The 16,935-nt window shown below is 43.6% G+C and overlaps 2 protein-coding genes across 2 annotated transcripts in view; one reads left to right on the forward strand and one right to left on the reverse strand.

The window, feature by feature from the left end:
- The first annotated feature begins 5,898 nt into the window (after positions 1-5,898).
- opn3 (opsin 3) lies at positions 5,899-11,863 on the forward strand. The gene is made up of 4 exons (XM_017435080.3): positions 5,899-6,223; positions 8,060-8,379; positions 9,352-9,603; positions 9,978-11,863. Exons 1-4 carry the CDS (start codon positions 5,899-5,901, stop codon positions 10,236-10,238), a joined length of 1,158 nt encoding a protein of 385 aa, XP_017290569.1. The 3' UTR covers positions 10,239-11,863.
- A 498-nt stretch (positions 11,864-12,361) lies between these two features.
- LOC108247155 (kynurenine 3-monooxygenase) overlaps positions 12,362-16,935 on the reverse strand; it is an 11,386-nt gene continuing 6,812 nt past the window's right edge. Inside the window, exons 9-15 of the mRNA XM_017435071.3 lie at positions 15,674-15,795; positions 15,192-15,339; positions 15,060-15,117; positions 14,886-14,968; positions 13,816-13,917; positions 13,674-13,733; positions 12,362-12,815 (exon numbers count right to left, since the gene is read on the reverse strand). Coding sequence (XP_017290560.1) covers positions 12,669-12,815; positions 13,674-13,733; positions 13,816-13,917; positions 14,886-14,968; positions 15,060-15,117; positions 15,192-15,339; positions 15,674-15,795 — 720 coding nt within the window. The 3' untranslated portion in view covers positions 12,362-12,668. The remainder of the gene's footprint in view (positions 12,816-13,673; positions 13,734-13,815; positions 13,918-14,885; positions 14,969-15,059; positions 15,118-15,191; positions 15,340-15,673; positions 15,796-16,935) is intronic.

A 16,935-nucleotide genomic window follows, 5' to 3' on the forward strand; every position in this document is an offset into this window, starting at 1 on the left:
CACTGTTGTTTTCCTCCTTCTGCAGCTTTTCTGCTGTTTTAGCCATTCAGACGTCAAAACGTTCGGCTCATTCAGCTGAAATGTTCAATAAACATTTTCCCCATAGAAATACATGAAGATCTCTGCTTCAGCTGCTGGTTCTGTTTTTGTCTTTTTATGCTGCTTTTAGCTTTCAGTTAGCCTTTTGCATCTGCTCCTTTTAGTTTTAATATCTTAGTTTCAGTTTCTTCTTCAGCGCTGAGTGTTCACTCTGTTTTTTACAGAAAGTGTCATTTCTCCGGTTAAAAACTTTTATAATATTGTTGAATTCCTGCTTTAGTCTGGAAGCAGTCATGTTTAACCGTGCTGAACAGAATGACAGGATGAAATGCTTGTAGACATCATTTAAAACAATCATGAGGTTTTTGTTGCACTGTGTGACTTATTATAATTTATATGAACATTAAATATGAAAATCATGTAACTGCAGTGAATAAGAAGGAATCTGTCATCACTTTGAGAGGATCCACCAGCTCCCCTGCTTTGATTTACTACTGAATATCTCTTTATCAGATCCTGAAGGATGTTTATTAAAGTGAACGTGTGTGTGTGTGTGTGTGTGTGTGTGTGTGTGTGTGTGTGTGTGTGTGTGTGTGTGCTGAGGATCAGTCCAGGTAACACGATGAGGAGAGCCACCAGTTGTGCATAAATCAGCAAAGGACGTCGAAGATGACATTCGCAGTTCGCTCGCTATGCACATTTCAGAGTGAGCTGTAGGAAAGTAAGCTGCAGATAAACAGGAACACATGTTCTTATGGCAGGTTTAGAAAGCAGAGTCAGACTGGTGGTCCGGTGAGGCGGACCGGCTGAGGGACAGACGGGTGGCTGCTTTTAACATTCAGGGACAAAGAACATGGAGAAAGAACCAGCAGCAAAGATAAAACTGAATCATGGTGCACTTTTCTCAGAACCAATCTGAAAGTAACAGGAAAACCTCCAGAGAGTCACACAGAGATAACATAAAAACCCATCGAAGCAGGAAGGCCACCGGCAGCGTTACAAGTATCTACAGAAGAGTGTGGAACGAACAAAACCAACAACTGAAGTGGAAAAGCTTTAAAAAGAGCCGTGTGATGAGTGGAAAAAACATCAAGTGAAGCTGTTATGATTTATGCAAAATACTCCAGAATAATAAAGTTGAACGGGGAGTGAGTATTTATATATGCTCCAAGAGTCACATGATCTCAGTATAAATCCACCTGTTCTGACAAAACAACACCTCTAAGCATCATGAAGACCAAGGAACTCCTCACACAGCTGTGGAGAAGAACAGATAAGGAACCAGAACCCTGAAGATCCCGCTCCATTAAATCCATCATTAGGAAACAGAAAGATGATGTCACCACAGCAAACCTGCCAGGAGAGGCTCGACCACCAGGAGGACATGAATCAGAGGGACATCCAGGAGGACAAAGACAACCCTGATGGAGCTGAGAGATGGAGGATCTGTCCTCAGGACCACTAGAAGCTTCCTGGAGGACCAGCAGGACAATGAGCCTAAACCCTCTGCTGAAGAACCAGTTAAAGGTCCTGGAATGGTCCAGTCAAAACCCAGACCTCCGTCCAGCTAAGAACCTCTGGTTGTTGGACACAAGCAGCACCGTCCAACCTGAAGGAGCTGCAGACGGTTGGACATGAAGAACAGGTTAGAAGATCCTGGGGACAAATCTCAAGAGACTTTGATCAACTCTGATCAACAGAATCCTCATTTTTCACAACTAGTTCCTTTGAACATGAAGGATTTTGACAAAAGGACAATAAAAGTTTGACAGTAAAGAGTTCTGAATCCATGTCTCCCCTCAGGAAAGAAACCTCCACGAATGAAATTTCTCTTTTTCCCTCAGAGTCCATCTGTCCTGCTGCATGCTCCACTCCAGTGTAAAAATACAAACATTCCTTCACTTCCACGTCTCTCATCCAGTTACTGAGGACCAGATACAGTTTGCTGTAATGAATTATTCAGAATCACTCGATAAGGACCCGCCAGGAAGGTTAGCGTGTTAATCTGCAGGTCTCTGCTCTGAATCCATTTCAGAGATTATTTCTTGAATTCAGCTGATGTGCCAGAATGAAGCTCTTGCAGAACTGGACTCCCGCTGATTAGTGTTTATTTCTGGATGCCCTTGCTGCTGCACATCCGATTTGTCTTAAATGTTAAAACAAAGCAGAATTCAGCAAAGATTCCCTAAAGTTGTGTCATCAGAGTCTAACCTCTCTCTGCTCCTAAACCAAGGTGGGAAACAGAAACTGTAACATCTGCGCTCTCACCCTGCAGAAGCTTTTTATTCAGACTGACAGCAGAGCTCCTGGAGCGACAGGGAGGAAAACCGCAGTTCTCCGTCGCAACAAACGTCTCCTCTGCATCACAGGAATTTATTTCTGAGCCACATGAGATGTAAGAAGCCAGCACCGAGCTTTAAAGTGCAAAAATATTTTCTCAGCAAGAGAAAAGGCGAGGGGACGTAAAAATGTGCACATTTCTTTTTAATGAACTCAAAGACTCTTATTATTAAAGCTGCAAGGTTTCATCATCTGCTGAGTTAATCCCACAGAGAGCAGAGACGACGTAAAGCCTTCTGGGAGGAACTGGCACTCGTCCTGTTTGTGGCATTTAGAAAACAGCAGAGCCACGAGCTGGGATGACAGCGAACAAGGTCCAAACGTCATTCAGGAGGTTTTTACATCAAGTGTGCTGCTCTCAGAGGAAATGAGCAGGAATCTGTCGAGGACTTTTATTATAGCCAAAGGTTTTATGTAGTTTACCTGTGAGCTTGTGTTGGTGGTAAAGATAAAGTTCTTAAAGTGTTCGATTCATGCTCATAAAATCTGATTAGTAAATTGACTTGCACACTTTTTCTCCTACTTATGGTAATTCCGCAGCTATTAGAGGCGTTACAGTAATTAGCAGGAGCTGAAGTCGGCCTGAGGACAGGTGAGAGGCGGAGAAAACACCTGAGTCACTGAAAGACCAAACCTGAGAGGAAACTGATGGACTCTTATGTGTTCGTTCCTCCTGTGGAGAGTTTAAAACCTGTTTGTGGTGGTTAATAAATTATTATTAAAACAGATCAAATCTGAACAGAGCCAAACCCAGAGTCTGTCCTCCAAATCACCTGGATAACAATTCAGAAAGTGTGATATGAATATATTTGTGACATGATGAAGTCAAAGATTTGTTGACAGTTATGATTAGAATAAAGAAAAGGACCAAACTCTTATACAAATATAAAAAACATGAAACATTTTGTTTTGATAAAACCGAAACACTGAACTCTGTGCACCTATATGTGTCTGTGGAACTTTCTTTTATCAAATTTAATTGTGTGTATTTCTATTGTTTAGCAGTTGTGTTTATAAATTTAAATAATATTCATTTTCTTGTTAGTTTTAGTCAAAGCTCTGCAGAGGAGCTGCAGGTTGAAAACCCCTGAATAAAACCAGAATCCAACCCCAAACAGAAAAAGTCTTCATTTTCACCTACAACTCTGTTTATCATGATTAAATTTAATTCGATCCTTTCCCCAGAGCTCAGCTGGTGTTCATCAGTGACGTGTTTCAGAAAATACAGATCGATGCAGATGATCGTGGAGCTCACGGGTTACAGCTGAAGGCTTCACTTTATGACAGACAAAAGCAAATTAAAAGTTTCTGACGGAGCCGACTCCCAGGACGGAGGCTGTAATGATGCAGTAATGACATCTCAGGGGGGATTATTTGTGTTGGTGCTAACGAGGGAAATGACAGAACCCAGGTTCTGCTCAGCTGCTGTCGCCGCCTCTGACTGGACTCTTGACCCAGTTAGGAGTTCTGACCCGAGATGAAATGCTTTAAAGTCCCTCTGAATTCTGGGGACATTTTCAAACAGAAGAAATGTTGGCTTGTTTGTTCATTGCTGAAACATCTGTGACTCCTTCTCTTCCTTTAAATAATTCCATCTCTGTTCTTCCAGAAAGATGTGACGCCTGAGACTTTATTCCAGGGATCGACGCCGTTGTCTCCGGTTGATAACACATTTCTCCTTGCTCTAAATAAAGAAGGGTTGTTTTGTTTTTTTAAATCAAAGCTAAAATTCAGCAGAAATCCTTCCAGCTGTTTCTGTCAGCAGAAGTAGAAATCGTCCTCCGTACCTTGAAAGAAAAACCTTTTAACTGTGAATGAGAAGCACACGAGTGAGTCAGTGGGTGAGCTGAGGCATAATTAACACACACACACACACACTTCTCTTGTGTTCTTTGAGAGAAATGTGATATTTTGAACCAACTTGTAGGCGCAGAGAATCAGAGAATCCAGGTCAGATGCAAACGACGTCTCTGTGCGAATCAGGCGTTTCTGCTCGTTGACATTTCTCTCTGTGGACAAACCGAGGGGACGGGGGACAACACTGGAAAGGTCATGTGAAGTTGAGACGAGCAGCAAAGAACCAGCAGAGTTCGTTTGACGTCGTCACATGGGGAGGTTGGAGGCTTGAAAAGTTGGTTGGACACTTCTGTTCAAAAAGGTTTTATTGTTTTAATCCTGAGCCTAAAAATGTTCTTTTTTTATATTTAAAATTGCCAAAGAGGGTCTTTCTGTGTAGAGTTCTGCCTGCAGGAAAACCTGAAGATCATAAATGAAAGAAGTGTGTTCTTCTACAGAACCTACCTACCTACCTTTCTTTATAAAACCCTCCCTGAGTCCTACCAAAGGGAAAAGTCTTATTAAAAAAAGAAAAAGTGTCTCCATCAGGAGGGCTGATATCTGAAGCCCCTGCCTCCAAACCTGCTTATAGAAACTTTAAAACCAACAAATAAACCTGCATTCAGTAATTTATGGGGTATTCTTTGGTTTTTGACAGAGCAAAGATGAGCAGCAAACTATCTGAAGGGTTACATGTAAACACCTGCGTAACATTAAACTAAAGGATTATAAAAGTTTTTGATTGAGTCCACTATCAGATCGACTGGTGTCATTTTAAGACGACAGCAATCCACTCATTAGTCATTTAAACTCTATTTCTGAGGTTGTTTAAAAAAACCCATCTACTGTGATTTATTTTTTATAACATTTCCACAAAACCCCACAAAATGTCTGAAATATCCCTTAACAAATGGCTATTTTAACTGAATTCCAGCTGAGCTGCATGGATTTGAAGAGCTCATTAAAAACGGATTTTTTTCTGCTTTATAACAGAAATGAAGTCATTTCTAGTCTGTCATTTACCGTCATTCAGGTTAAACACCGGATGTTACTGAGGCTTTGGTTTCAAAATAAAAGCCACCCGCAGCCGATTACATTATTTATAAAATCTCAGTTAAACTCCGCAGTTGATGGAAACTGATTTACTGTTTATGACGAACACGTGACTTTGTTTTTGTTGTTTTATTCGGTTAAATTTATCAATAAAAGTTATGTTGAAAATTAAAATGCTTATGTTTAAAGGAATGTAGATTTTTCTTTAAAGATTTGAATCCTCTCATTTTGAAAAATGATAAGGAAATTAATTTTAAGTCAGTGTTTGTAAAAATGGCTGAATTTTATCCCTGTTTGTGTTTTTTAAGTTCAGTTGGCTGTGGCGGCCATCTTCAGTCATGTTGGCTTTAATAGGTAATCAGTTGTAGGTGTTCATCCAATAATTATTTTCTGAAGGTTTCATTTAAATCCGCTCAGTGGTTCATGAGATTTTCGGTGTTTGGGTTTTTTTTGTCTCGGGTAGCCTAACGCGTCTTTTATTTTGAAGGAGCTCAGCGGAAGCGGCCGCTCTGGGTTCCGGTGCGCTTGACGCCGGTCCATTGACCCAGTTTCTAGCCGCAGTGTTGGTTTGAATGAGCGGCGCGCGGCTGCTCCTCGCGCCATGCTGGGTCCAGAGTTTGTGTGCGCGCGATGAATCCGTCCAACGACACCAGAACCGACAGGAGTCCCGCGGCAGAGCAGCATGTCTTCACTGTCGGAACCTACAAACTTTTGGCTTTCGCCATCGGAACCATCGGAGTGTTCGGGTTCTGGAACAATGTGGTGGTTCTGGTTCTGTACTGTAAATTCAAGCGGCTCCGAACCCCGACGAACCTGCTGCTGGTCAACATCAGCCTGAGCGACTTCCTGGTGTCCGTCATCGGCGTCAACTTCACCTTCGCCTCGTGCGTCAAAGGCAGGTGGTTCTGGAGCCGCGCGACCTGCGTGTGGGACGGCTTCAGCAACAGCCTGTTCGGTGAGCCCGGTACCGGTCCATACGGCCCGGACGGTTCGGTCAGGAAGAGCCGCGCCCCCCGGGGAAAAAACTTACAAAAAACAACATGAGGTCAAAGTTTATCAGGTGGAGGGACAGAGTGACGTCAGAACAGCTGTAGACGAGACACAGTGACGTCAGAACAGCTGAAGGCGAAAAACAGAGTGAAGTCAGAACAGCTGAAGGCGAGAAACACAGTGACGTCAGAACAGCTGAAGGCGAAAAACAGCAGCTAAAAGCAGCCGAATAGCAGCTTAAAGTAGACAAACAGCAGATAAAGGTAGCCGAACTGCAGCTAAATGTAGCTGAACAGCGGCTAAACAGCAGCTTAAAGTAAATACCGGTAAAATTGTTAAAGTAGCTAAAACTAAAGCTATCATAAAAGATGCTGAAAACTAAAATTGGAGCCAAAAAAATTAAAGAAAGCAAAACTGTAACAGTAAGAAGTACTAAGACTGCAGCAAAACGGTAGCTAAAAGCTAAAATCGTAGCTAAAAAGCTACATTTTTTAAGACAGTAGCTAAAAGATAAAATTGGCAAAACTGTACAGCAAAAATCAGTAACTAACAGTAAGTAAAAGCTGAAATTAGCAAAGCAGCAGCTAAATGTTAACAGAACATAGCTGAAAGCTGAATCTAGTAAAAATGTAGCCGAAGTTTAAACGCTGACTCAGCATTTTATAATTCACTCCTAATCATTTAATTTTTCATCATAGCTAACGGTCAAATTTAGATTCACGAGAAACGAGTTTCATGGAGCAGAAATAAAACAAACAACAACAACGACTCAGGAGCGTTTTATAAATAAAGTTTATTGAAATAAATAAAAAGCAGGTCAGAAACGATCAGCTGAGGGTCGGCTGTCCTCCTCGAGGAGCTGGAGGAAGTGTTGATGTCCTGCTGACCACGGGTCTGAGGGACACCTGCGTCCTCCTCCGTCTTTAGAGATGAATTAAACGAGGACTTGAGCTCCCGGCTCCGTTCAGACTGCAGCTCCGTCGGGTCGGCTCATAATGAGCTCGTTAGAACCAGCCTCCGGACTTCAGCTTGTTTTCTCACCACAGTGCCAGCAGGACGCTTGTCCTCAACTGTCCTCGTCCTGTCCTTTAGCTGACATTGTCCTCTGCGCCACACGAGCCGAAGGACACGCCTGTCTCCTCCGTGGGACAGCAGGGATTTCAGGTCAAAGATCCACCGTGTAGGAATAATAAGAGAGAAACGAACAGAACTAATCAGAATCTTTGTCTCCTCGTCTTTAAATCCAGTTACTTCTGCTGCTTTAGCTGGGACTTCTGTTAGTTTGTAACTTTTATACTTTTCAAAATATTTAACTTTATTTACAAACATAAAAACAGAGTTTTTATCAGTTCCTTTAAAAGCATGTTTTTAGCTACTGTTCTGCTTGTTTTAGCTTAAAGAACTCTGTTTCGGCTTCTTGAAGAAGCTCCAGTCCGTCGGCGCTCACGCCGCTCAGCTTTGGTTGACGCCGTGTCGTCCTCGTTGGTTTAACGTCTCGCCGCCTGCAGGTGGCGCCCTCACCTGTCCGAAGGTCACTCAGGAGTGAACGCAGCTCCTCCGTGTCCGGACCGAACGTTCAGGAAGTGACGTTCACAGTTTAACGAGCATGACTGTGGTGCGTCCTGCTGCCAGGGGCTCATTATGGTCACCATGGTAACCACACACCTGTGTCCGTCACTCCCTGACCGCCAAGTTAACAACCGTGTGTGGATAAATCAGGTCCTCCAGGTGTGGGCGGGGATCGAGAGTCGGTTTCTGCAGAGAGTCCAAAAGGTCCAACCTGTCTCTCTGTCCTCTGCAGGCATCGTCTCCATCATGACGCTGGCAGCGCTCGCCTATGAGCGCTACATCCGGGTGGTCCACGCCCAGGTGGTGGACTTCCCGTGGGCGTGGCGGGCCATCGCCCACATCTGGCTCTACTCCCTGGCCTGGACGGGCGCTCCTCTGCTCGGCTGGAACCGCTACACCTTAGAGATCCACCAGCTGGGCTGCTCCCTGGACTGGACCTCCAAAGACCCGAACGACGCCTCCTTCATCCTCCTCTTCCTCCTGGCGTGTTTCTTTGTGCCGGTTGGTGTCATGATCTACTGCTACGGGAACATCCTCTACACGGTCCGAATGGTGAGACCTGAGATATACTGAGTAATAACCAGAAGGAACAAGTTAATTCAGGTCTCATTTCAGCCGTTTTAGCTGCTAACTTTCAGATCTTTACTCCTGTGGTGAAACCTAAAGGCTTACATGACAAAAAATATAAAGTTTCATGTTTTTATCCCAACAAATCCACAACTGTTTCACCTCTGTTACTGAGTTTAAAATGACATTTTGTTTAATAACCCAGAACTCTGGATTTTATTTTTAAAGATGGTTCTTAACAAAAAGCTCTTTTTGTTGTTATTAATTTCCCATCATAAAGTTCATTGTTACAATGTTCTTTGTCTTCATCACCTGTCCTGCATAAGAACTTCTCTAAAAGAGCTTTCTTTCCTCTGCTGGTGAGGAGATAAAAAGGATTCAAACTCTCTTTGTTTGAATCATTCTTTAAAAACAGAAACAGGAGATCAGCTTCAAAGATCAGCAACCATTTAAATATTTACATCGAGCTGGAAGTGTGAGCTTCTCTTTTCCACGGAGCCATAAACTGGAGGATCCCCCGAGCGCCGCAGAGACCTGGAAGGAGTCGTCTCACATCCCGTCTCTTTGGGAGAATCTTCAGAGGGACATATTCCAGACGATGCCGAGCTTCTTCCTGGTTTCACGTGGAGCAGTCGGTCTGAAAACCTCCTCACGGTTATCTGAAGAGCATCACCCTGGAAACAGGCTGAGGCTCGGCCCCGGGAGTTCATGAATAAAAATAGGGAATGTTGGAAATAATCACATCCGTTCTCGTCCCGTCACTTGAGCTGAAGGTTATATCTGATCTGCGGTGTCACTGAGCGGTGGCCATGTTGTTTTCTAAGTGCTGCCTGTTATTACCTCGATGTTCTGACCCGGTTCTCAAGGGGAAAGAGAAGTCCCAACCAGACCGGTTCATGTTCTGTTATTCGTGTTAAGTTATACCGACAGCATCTCCCCGTCTTCTGTTTCCTCCAGCTGCGTTCCATCGAAGACCTTCAGACGCTTCAGATCATCAAGATGTTGCGCTACGAGAAGAAGGTGGCGGCGATGTTCCTCCTGATGATTTCCTGCTTCCTGGTGTGTTGGACACCCTACGCCGTTGTGTCCATGATGGAGGCCTTCGGCAGGACGAGCATGGTCTCCCCCACGCTGGCCATCATCCCGTCCTTCTTTGCCAAGTCCAGCACTGCGTACAACCCGCTCATCTACGTGTTCATGAGCAGGAAGGTTTGTTCAGCTCGGCACCAAACATTTATTTATTATATTCATGTTTGTCTCTGATCTGACGGCAGCTGAGCTCCAAACTGAATAAATCAGCTCCTGAACGCGGAGTTACGCTTTGTTCTGCTTCAGTTTCAATTTTAGGGAGTGTTTGGATTTAATTTAGAAAAATCCATTTTTAGAAAATGCATATTTGCTGAACTTGAAGCGTTTTGTTTTAGGATTTAGGCGTGGATATGTGCGGAAGGTTGTAATTAGTGATTATGTGTAGGAGGGGAGCCGTCACATCAGTCTGGCTGCTTTAGAGGATGATGTTTCTGCCAATGAGCAGGGAGAGGCTGTTCTTTCATCCCTTCTTCTTCTTCTCCTCGTCCTTCCAGTTCCGGCGCTGTTTCCTGCAGCTGCTCTGTTCGAGGATCTCGTGGCTCCAGCACAACTTGAAGGAGCGCCCCCTGACTCCGGCCAAGCGCCCCATCCGCCCCATCGTTGTGTCCAGCACGTGTGACAGCAAGGAGCGGCCCAAGAAGAGGGTCACCTTCAACTCCTCCTCCATCGTCTTCATCATCACCAGCGATGACTTCCAGCAGCTCGACCTCACCTCAACGTCACAGGTCAACGTCATCCAGGTGCGACCGTTGTGATCCACGAGAGCCCCGCCCCTCGGCCCCGCCCCTCACGCTGCCTTATGACTTACATGAGAAATGAAGCCAAACCGATCCTGTCTGACCTCCCTGCTCACACTTCCAGACTTCTCTCTGCTGAGGGGGAAGATCTCAGCTTCTCCTGAGACACCCTCAGTAACCGTCAGTCGTGGTGATACTTAGTGATGTACTGGCTGCTCTGATACCACCTTTTCAAACCAAGTACAAGTACTTACAAGTTGAGCACTTGCCAATACGAGTACAAATAATGCCATAATACTTATTGCAGTTAGTAGAACTTAAATCTGTTCCATCAGGTGGTTTATCTGTTGCAGATTCATATTTTAAACACGTTTTTCTGTTTCAATCATTTGTTCTAATGCCAAAAAAACATTTAGCTGTCAGCACAACAACTATTCTTCCTCAGTAACATCACTAAAGGCTGAAATAGAAACAATCCTAAGGAAACTGTCAGGTAAATGATAATTTGTCAGGTACCTCTTTAAAATCTTTCAGCTCTCAGCAGCACAGGAGGAGACAGAAAAACGCTCAGTTTTGAAGCGTTGGCTCCTTCCTCAGAGACCCGTCGGCAGCTGCAGCTCGTTAAGCAGCTCGTTAAGCTGCTTTTCAGCCTCATTAATGACCCATGGTGGAGGACTGATAACCACAGTCAGTTGGAGCCATGATGGCGGTCGGCCCGGCCCGGCCCGGCTCTGGCTTGTCTTTTCCGGGTCGATAACTCGTCCGCCGCTCTGATGCTTTTCATCTTATTTCACCTCGGAGACGACGATGAAGGTCTTGTCAGGAAGCTCAGGCTCAGATCTGTATAATCCTAACATCCCTCTTCTTCTCAGTCAGGTAATTTAAACACCTCCACATGGCTTCTTCTTCTGCTATTTACTGGTTAGCAAACAACTTTATGGCCCATTACCACCATGAGTGTGTATCATGTCAGCCCAGTAAATTAAATAAATGAACTAACTCCTCTCCCACCTGACTGTAGTACCTATACTATACTCATAGCATAGATACTATGTGTATTTATACTATATATACACATGTATTACATGTATAGTATGTTAGTAGGGGCAGTTACTGCCGTTTTGTAAATAGGGTGATATTTTATTTATAGCACTAGAATTTTATTTTTTATATGAAGGTAACATTTCTGCTGGTAGTCCTGATGTAGTTAACTAGTTTATCTGACAACAGTAGGACTGTGTTGAGTATTTAGAGGCCAGAAGTTTGATTCACGTTCTCTTTTTTTTTAGTTGGTACCCAAATGTAAATGTGTAAACTGGAAGGAGAAAAAGCCTTAGTTTCTTAGCCATAAACAGTAAAGAAATTCTATTTTAAACTACCTAACTGGTGAATATGATGTCAGCGTTCAGGGGGATGAGAGTGTCATGAACGGGGTGGAAGGAGGCGAACCCTGAGCGCAGACTCATGGTGATAAAAAAAAACTAATTTATTTAGAAATAAAAAGCAAACCCAAAACAAAGGCTGACGTGGCAGCAAAACCTAAACTAAATTCAAAAATATTAACTAAACAAAACATGAACAGACCTGTGACAAGAGAAACCACTGGGAGACGAGAAAGCACGAGTAAACGGAAGGATGGCACATCAGGGAGGCAAAGAATGACAATGAACCAGCAGCTAGTGAGAGAAGTGACCGGGTTTTTAAAGGCAGAGGGTGATTAGTGGAAGTGGGCACAGGTGAGATGATTAAGGAGCTGGAGGCAGGTGTAGATGGGTGAGAATGGGGAAGAGAGAGAGAGTGACTGAGGAAAAGTGAATGTTGGCTGAGGCACAGGGAAGAGACAAAACACAAACAATAAACTATAACTGAAACATGAAGACAAAACATAATTCCAAAACTCAGATTCTAACAGAGAGCCGATATTTGGTGGAATTACATGAAGTGTAATTAGGTAAGAGATGAGATTGACCCTCTGAGCTGTCAGCTATGAATAGACATAATGAATAGATTTCTGTGTCTAATAAAACCCTTTTTCACTGTGGATGGGAGTGAGTTTCCTCTTTGTTTTGTACTGTTTAGTTAAAAACTGAGTAGACCGATAAGTCTGATTGGATTATCATAAAAACTTTAACTCTCAACAGTTTGGGACAGGTTTTTATTTTCTAGAACACAAACATAATATTTGTGAAATTATGGCAGCTTTATTGTGGGACAGTGTCGTTTAGATTGATGGAGCTAAAATACGAGCTTCTAACATAAAAAAGGAGGGATGGTTTTTAATTCTCTGATAAACCAGAGGCTGTCAGAGCAACAGTTCCACTGAACCGATGATCAGTCAGAGTCAGTCATTTCAACAGAACTTTCATTGTGGAATAGATCATTTAATTAAAATCGAATTAAACATGAAGGTTTTCTGCAGTCACTGCCCCTGCCTGTCAGTGCCGGGACTCAGGAGGTCTTCAGTGCCACGACCCTGCTCCATATTTGCTCAGCAGGAACAATGAGACTGTTGATATTTGGAGGATTTTTAATGAGCAGGTAGGAGCCTCCAAGCAGAGCTCCGGCCGCAGCGAGCAGCAGGCTGCGGTTTATCACCTGCAGAGAGAAGAAACAACCAGGATCAATTTCCACTCCGTTTGGATGTTTGCTCTGTGAACCCTGACACATCCATCTATCCGTCCGTCTTCTGCCAGGAGTCACTGCAGGGGACACCTGGACACGTCTCCAGTCCATCACAGGGACACACAGACAACCAAGGGACAATTTAGAGTTACCGATGAACCTAACCTGCATGTTTTAGGTCTGTGGGAGGAAACCCAGGCGTGCAGGGGGAGAACATGTAAACTCCAGCCAGAAAGACGGGAAGCGAACCTGCAACCTTCTTGCTGTGAGGCAACAGCTCCAACTGATTCTTTTAAGTAAGATTCTTAATTTGGTGTATTTTTAACAAAGTCATGTTAGATTTTTGTCTGTTGTAGATGTTATAAAATGTTTAGAGATGTATTTTGTACATTTTGAGAGAAAATCTGTTGCCTTTTGTTTTTTAATTCAGTGTATTTCACTGATTACAGATCTCTATCTTCTATAAAACTTATGACAGTCTTCTGCTTTTATAATCAGCTTCATCCAGTTATTTTCTGCCGTGTCAAGTTCATTTTGCCCTTTTCCGATTTCCACAGGAGGCTGTCTCTGCGAGCATTAGAGCTGAAGTCATTAGCACCGGCTGAGGACTAACGGGCTTATCTGCACCAGTACCAGAACTCGGAGGCAGCAGAGAGGACTCAATCAAAGTGTCGACCCGCTGAGAGTCACTCCTGCCTTTCATCCTTGGTGCTGATAATGTTGTGACTTCAAAAAGAAGCCTAATTACAATCCTCACGTGCTTCTGAAGCAAATCAGCCAGGAGGGGAATTGTTTTGTGGAAAATTGAAATGAATTAGAGAGGAAGCTTACTTTCTGTTGCCAGTGCCAGCGCTGCACAGCTTCATGGTACCTGGTTCTGGTGAAGGTGACCTGGAGACAGAACATGAACGGGATCACTGCGAGGACAGGGAGACACCGTGCAGGTACCGTTTCCTGCTTCCTGCCGGCTCACCATGGTGTACAGAGGAACGATAGTCTTCGGCATCAGGAAGTGAAGGAAGTTATCCACACGCTTCCTGAAGAGGAACCATCTGGAGTTGACGTGCGCTCGCATCTGCAGGGGAAACAACGAATGTGCTGTGTTAGGAGTGGGTATGAATTTTAATATCTTACCTGTCACAGATGTTTCAAAAGAGAAATTAGAGTTTAATTCTGATGAGCTGCAGGCTAGTCTGAATGGAGCCAAGACCACAGAGGACTACTGCTGTCCTAAAACAACTCCAGTTTAAAAAAATTAATTTTATAGTGACATACTGTCAGTTTTATGTAGGACTGATTATTTGTGTGTGTGATTAGCAGCAGCAGGTGGCTGTAGCTCAGTCAGTATCAACAAGCTAACAGCTGGTCTGAGTCGTAAACACTAATATTTAAACATCAGTTTAGCATTAGGTGTTATTTCTGCAGAAATATAATATTTCTAAAGGAAGTGCTACAGCTTGCTGCTGCTGCTATCTGTGCCCACAAATAACCACAGAATTTAACGTGGTGTTCTTTGAAACCGAAGCTGTTTTAAGATGGCAGAATGAAAGTCTTTCTTCAAACTGAGGTCATTTAAAGAAGTAAAATATTTCTAATTCACAACTCTTTCCAACCCGTCTGAAAATTTAATCTTCGTTTCTAAATCTTCTCTTTTTCGCCTCCAAAAACTCGACTGAAGCGCGTTTCTGTTCCTGCCTGAGAGCCGCGGAGAAGATGGAGCGCTCTGTGAGTCAGACCTCTTCACCCTCGACTTGGAGGTAAAAATAAAAACACTTTCCACCTTTTGTAGATCCTTCACTGGCTGCTCTATGGAACCCTTCCTTTTAGAGCAGCTCTTGTTTGTCCCACATGTTTCTGAATCACTACAAGCCCTCAGAGGACAACTCTGAGCTCCAAACAGATAGATAGATAGATAGATAGATAGATAGATCGATCTGATAGTTCTGCTTGTTTTAACTTTTAACGTCTCAGTTTCAGGTTTGCCTCTACATTTCAGCAGAAACTTGTTCTCTGAAGTATAAAAGTGACAGAAACAGGAATTACTTCGACGTAGTTGTACATGGCCAGGTCTGCGATGGCGTGGTCGTCTGGAACCCGAACCCTTGAATACTCGGGCAGAACCAAACCTGCGCAGATAAACAGAGGAATTTAAAAGCAGGAAATTATTATAAATCAGCTCAGATTATTTAAAAATAATTATTATTTAAAGTTACTTACTGAAATCCTCATTGAACTGATCCATTATTTCATTAAAGACGATGCAGTCCTCAAATCCCTGCAGAGCATGAATGAATCACTGACTTTCATTCCTTTGTTTTATTATTATCATTATTATTTAGTTGTACTTACAGCGTTCATTCCCTGGCCGTAAAACGGCACCACGGCGTGGGCTGCGTCCCCCATCAGGACACACCCGTCCTCGATGTGATATGGGGAGCATTTAACGGACACCATGGGCTGAGCAGGAAGTCGGAAATAATCTCTCCTGAGGGCGCCGCTGCAGAGAAACAAACTTCTTCTGAGCGCCTGACCGAAGCCTCACATCCGAGTACATTCGATGGGTTTTGTCTTTTATTTTGGGAGGATTTAAAGCTGTTTCTGTTTAAGAAGCCTGAAGCTTTTCTACATCCCCCCATCTCCCTGCCGCTCGCAGCGAATTCAGCTCAAATTAAAACCTCCCAGCAGAAATCCACCAAGTGTAAGTCTGTAATTTCACACTTCATGGATGTGAGTGAAGCTGATGGGATGGAGGGAACTTCAGGTGTTTCTGAGGATGGCGGCGTCGGTTTGATGATGAGATATGAGACAGAGGGAGCGAGACGGTCACTCACGCGCCGATTAACGGGATGGAGTCAGGGAAGTATTTCTGGAAAAACTCAATGACTTCATCTCCTGTGGTGATCTTCTCGAACTCCTCAAAGGGCATGAAGAGCGTGCAGGTGAACGTCTTGTCCTGTAACAGAGAGGAAGATGAAGTTAGCTCTAAAATCCACTTCCTGTCAAGTTTCATCACACATGATTGCAGCAACAAGATGGCCGCCACAGTGACAGACAGTTTTACAGATACTGAGTCGATTACAGAAGGAGCACAGGTGAGCGGACCTGAACAACAAGGAGAACCGAGAGACGGAACGTGAGAAATAATACAAAAAACCTTCAAAAACTGATACAACTGTGACGAAACCCTCAGAATTCAGTGAGACGACTTGAGACCGACTCAGGACATTCTTTAGTTTCGACTGACTGTTGGACACTCCAGCAACTACCTGATAACACCACTGCTCTGCCCTCTGGTGGTTGGGCTGCATGTGGACCTTCCTTCTGGTAAAACCCTAAACTTCACCCGGACGAAGGGACGCATCAGAGTGCTTTCAGGTTGTCTCCATCTATCAACTTTAAACAATCCTCCCAGTGGACCCGCCTCGAGGACACGTCTTCTCAGCCTTGACGTGTCCCTGGGAGGTGGGACAGGAGGTGATAATGTGAAAGCACTGTAAAGCCGGCTGGTTTAACCTTCTCTCACTGAGGAGACCAAAACTGTTGAGCTGATTCAGCCGAGCAGAAAAATACTGAAGACAGAGAGAGACAGAGACGGAGACGGACAGAGACGGACGAAGACACGAGGAGACGCAGGTAAAAATAACCTTCAGGGACAAAAGATATTTCATATTTTAATGGTTTCTGATGGGTAAATACATTTTTCATGACCTTTCAGACCCGTCATGTTCTGAACTGATGATATTTCCAGTGACAGCTGTCACTTCCAATACTCAGTCCTGTGCAAAAGTCTTGAGCTTTTCTCTGAGCTGGAGACGATACTGGGGTCTTGTTTCCATCAGATACAATCTGTCTGTTTTTAATATTTTTAAGGCTGGACAAGCCTGTTGTCCACATCATGTCCTGATTCTTCAAACGTTTGAGGTTAAACTTCACAACATGCAGATATACAGGTGCTGGTCATAAAATTAGAATATCATGAAAAAGTAGATTGATTTCAGTAATTCCATTTAAAAAGTGAAACTTGTATATTATATTCATACATTACATACAAACTCATATATTTCAAATGTTTATTTCGTTTAATTTTGATGAT

The sequence above is a fragment of the Kryptolebias marmoratus genome, linkage group LG22 (assembly GCF_001649575.2).
Source record: "Kryptolebias marmoratus isolate JLee-2015 linkage group LG22, ASM164957v2, whole genome shotgun sequence".
In the NCBI taxonomy this organism is placed as follows: domain Eukaryota; kingdom Metazoa; phylum Chordata; class Actinopteri; order Cyprinodontiformes; family Rivulidae; genus Kryptolebias; species Kryptolebias marmoratus.

Bases quoted from the DNA above. Each gene is read 5' to 3' on its own strand.
- opn3 (XM_017435080.3), top strand. From the start codon at position 5,899: ATGAATCCGTCCAACGACACCAGAACCGACAGGAGTCCCGCGGCAGAG. The intron at 8,380-9,351 runs GTGAGACCTGAG...TGTTTCCTCCAG, and splicing joins TCCTCTACACGGTCCGAATG to CTGCGTTCCATCGAAGACCT. The intron at 9,604-9,977 runs GTTTGTTCAGCT...TCGTCCTTCCAG, and splicing joins ACGTGTTCATGAGCAGGAAG to TTCCGGCGCTGTTTCCTGCA.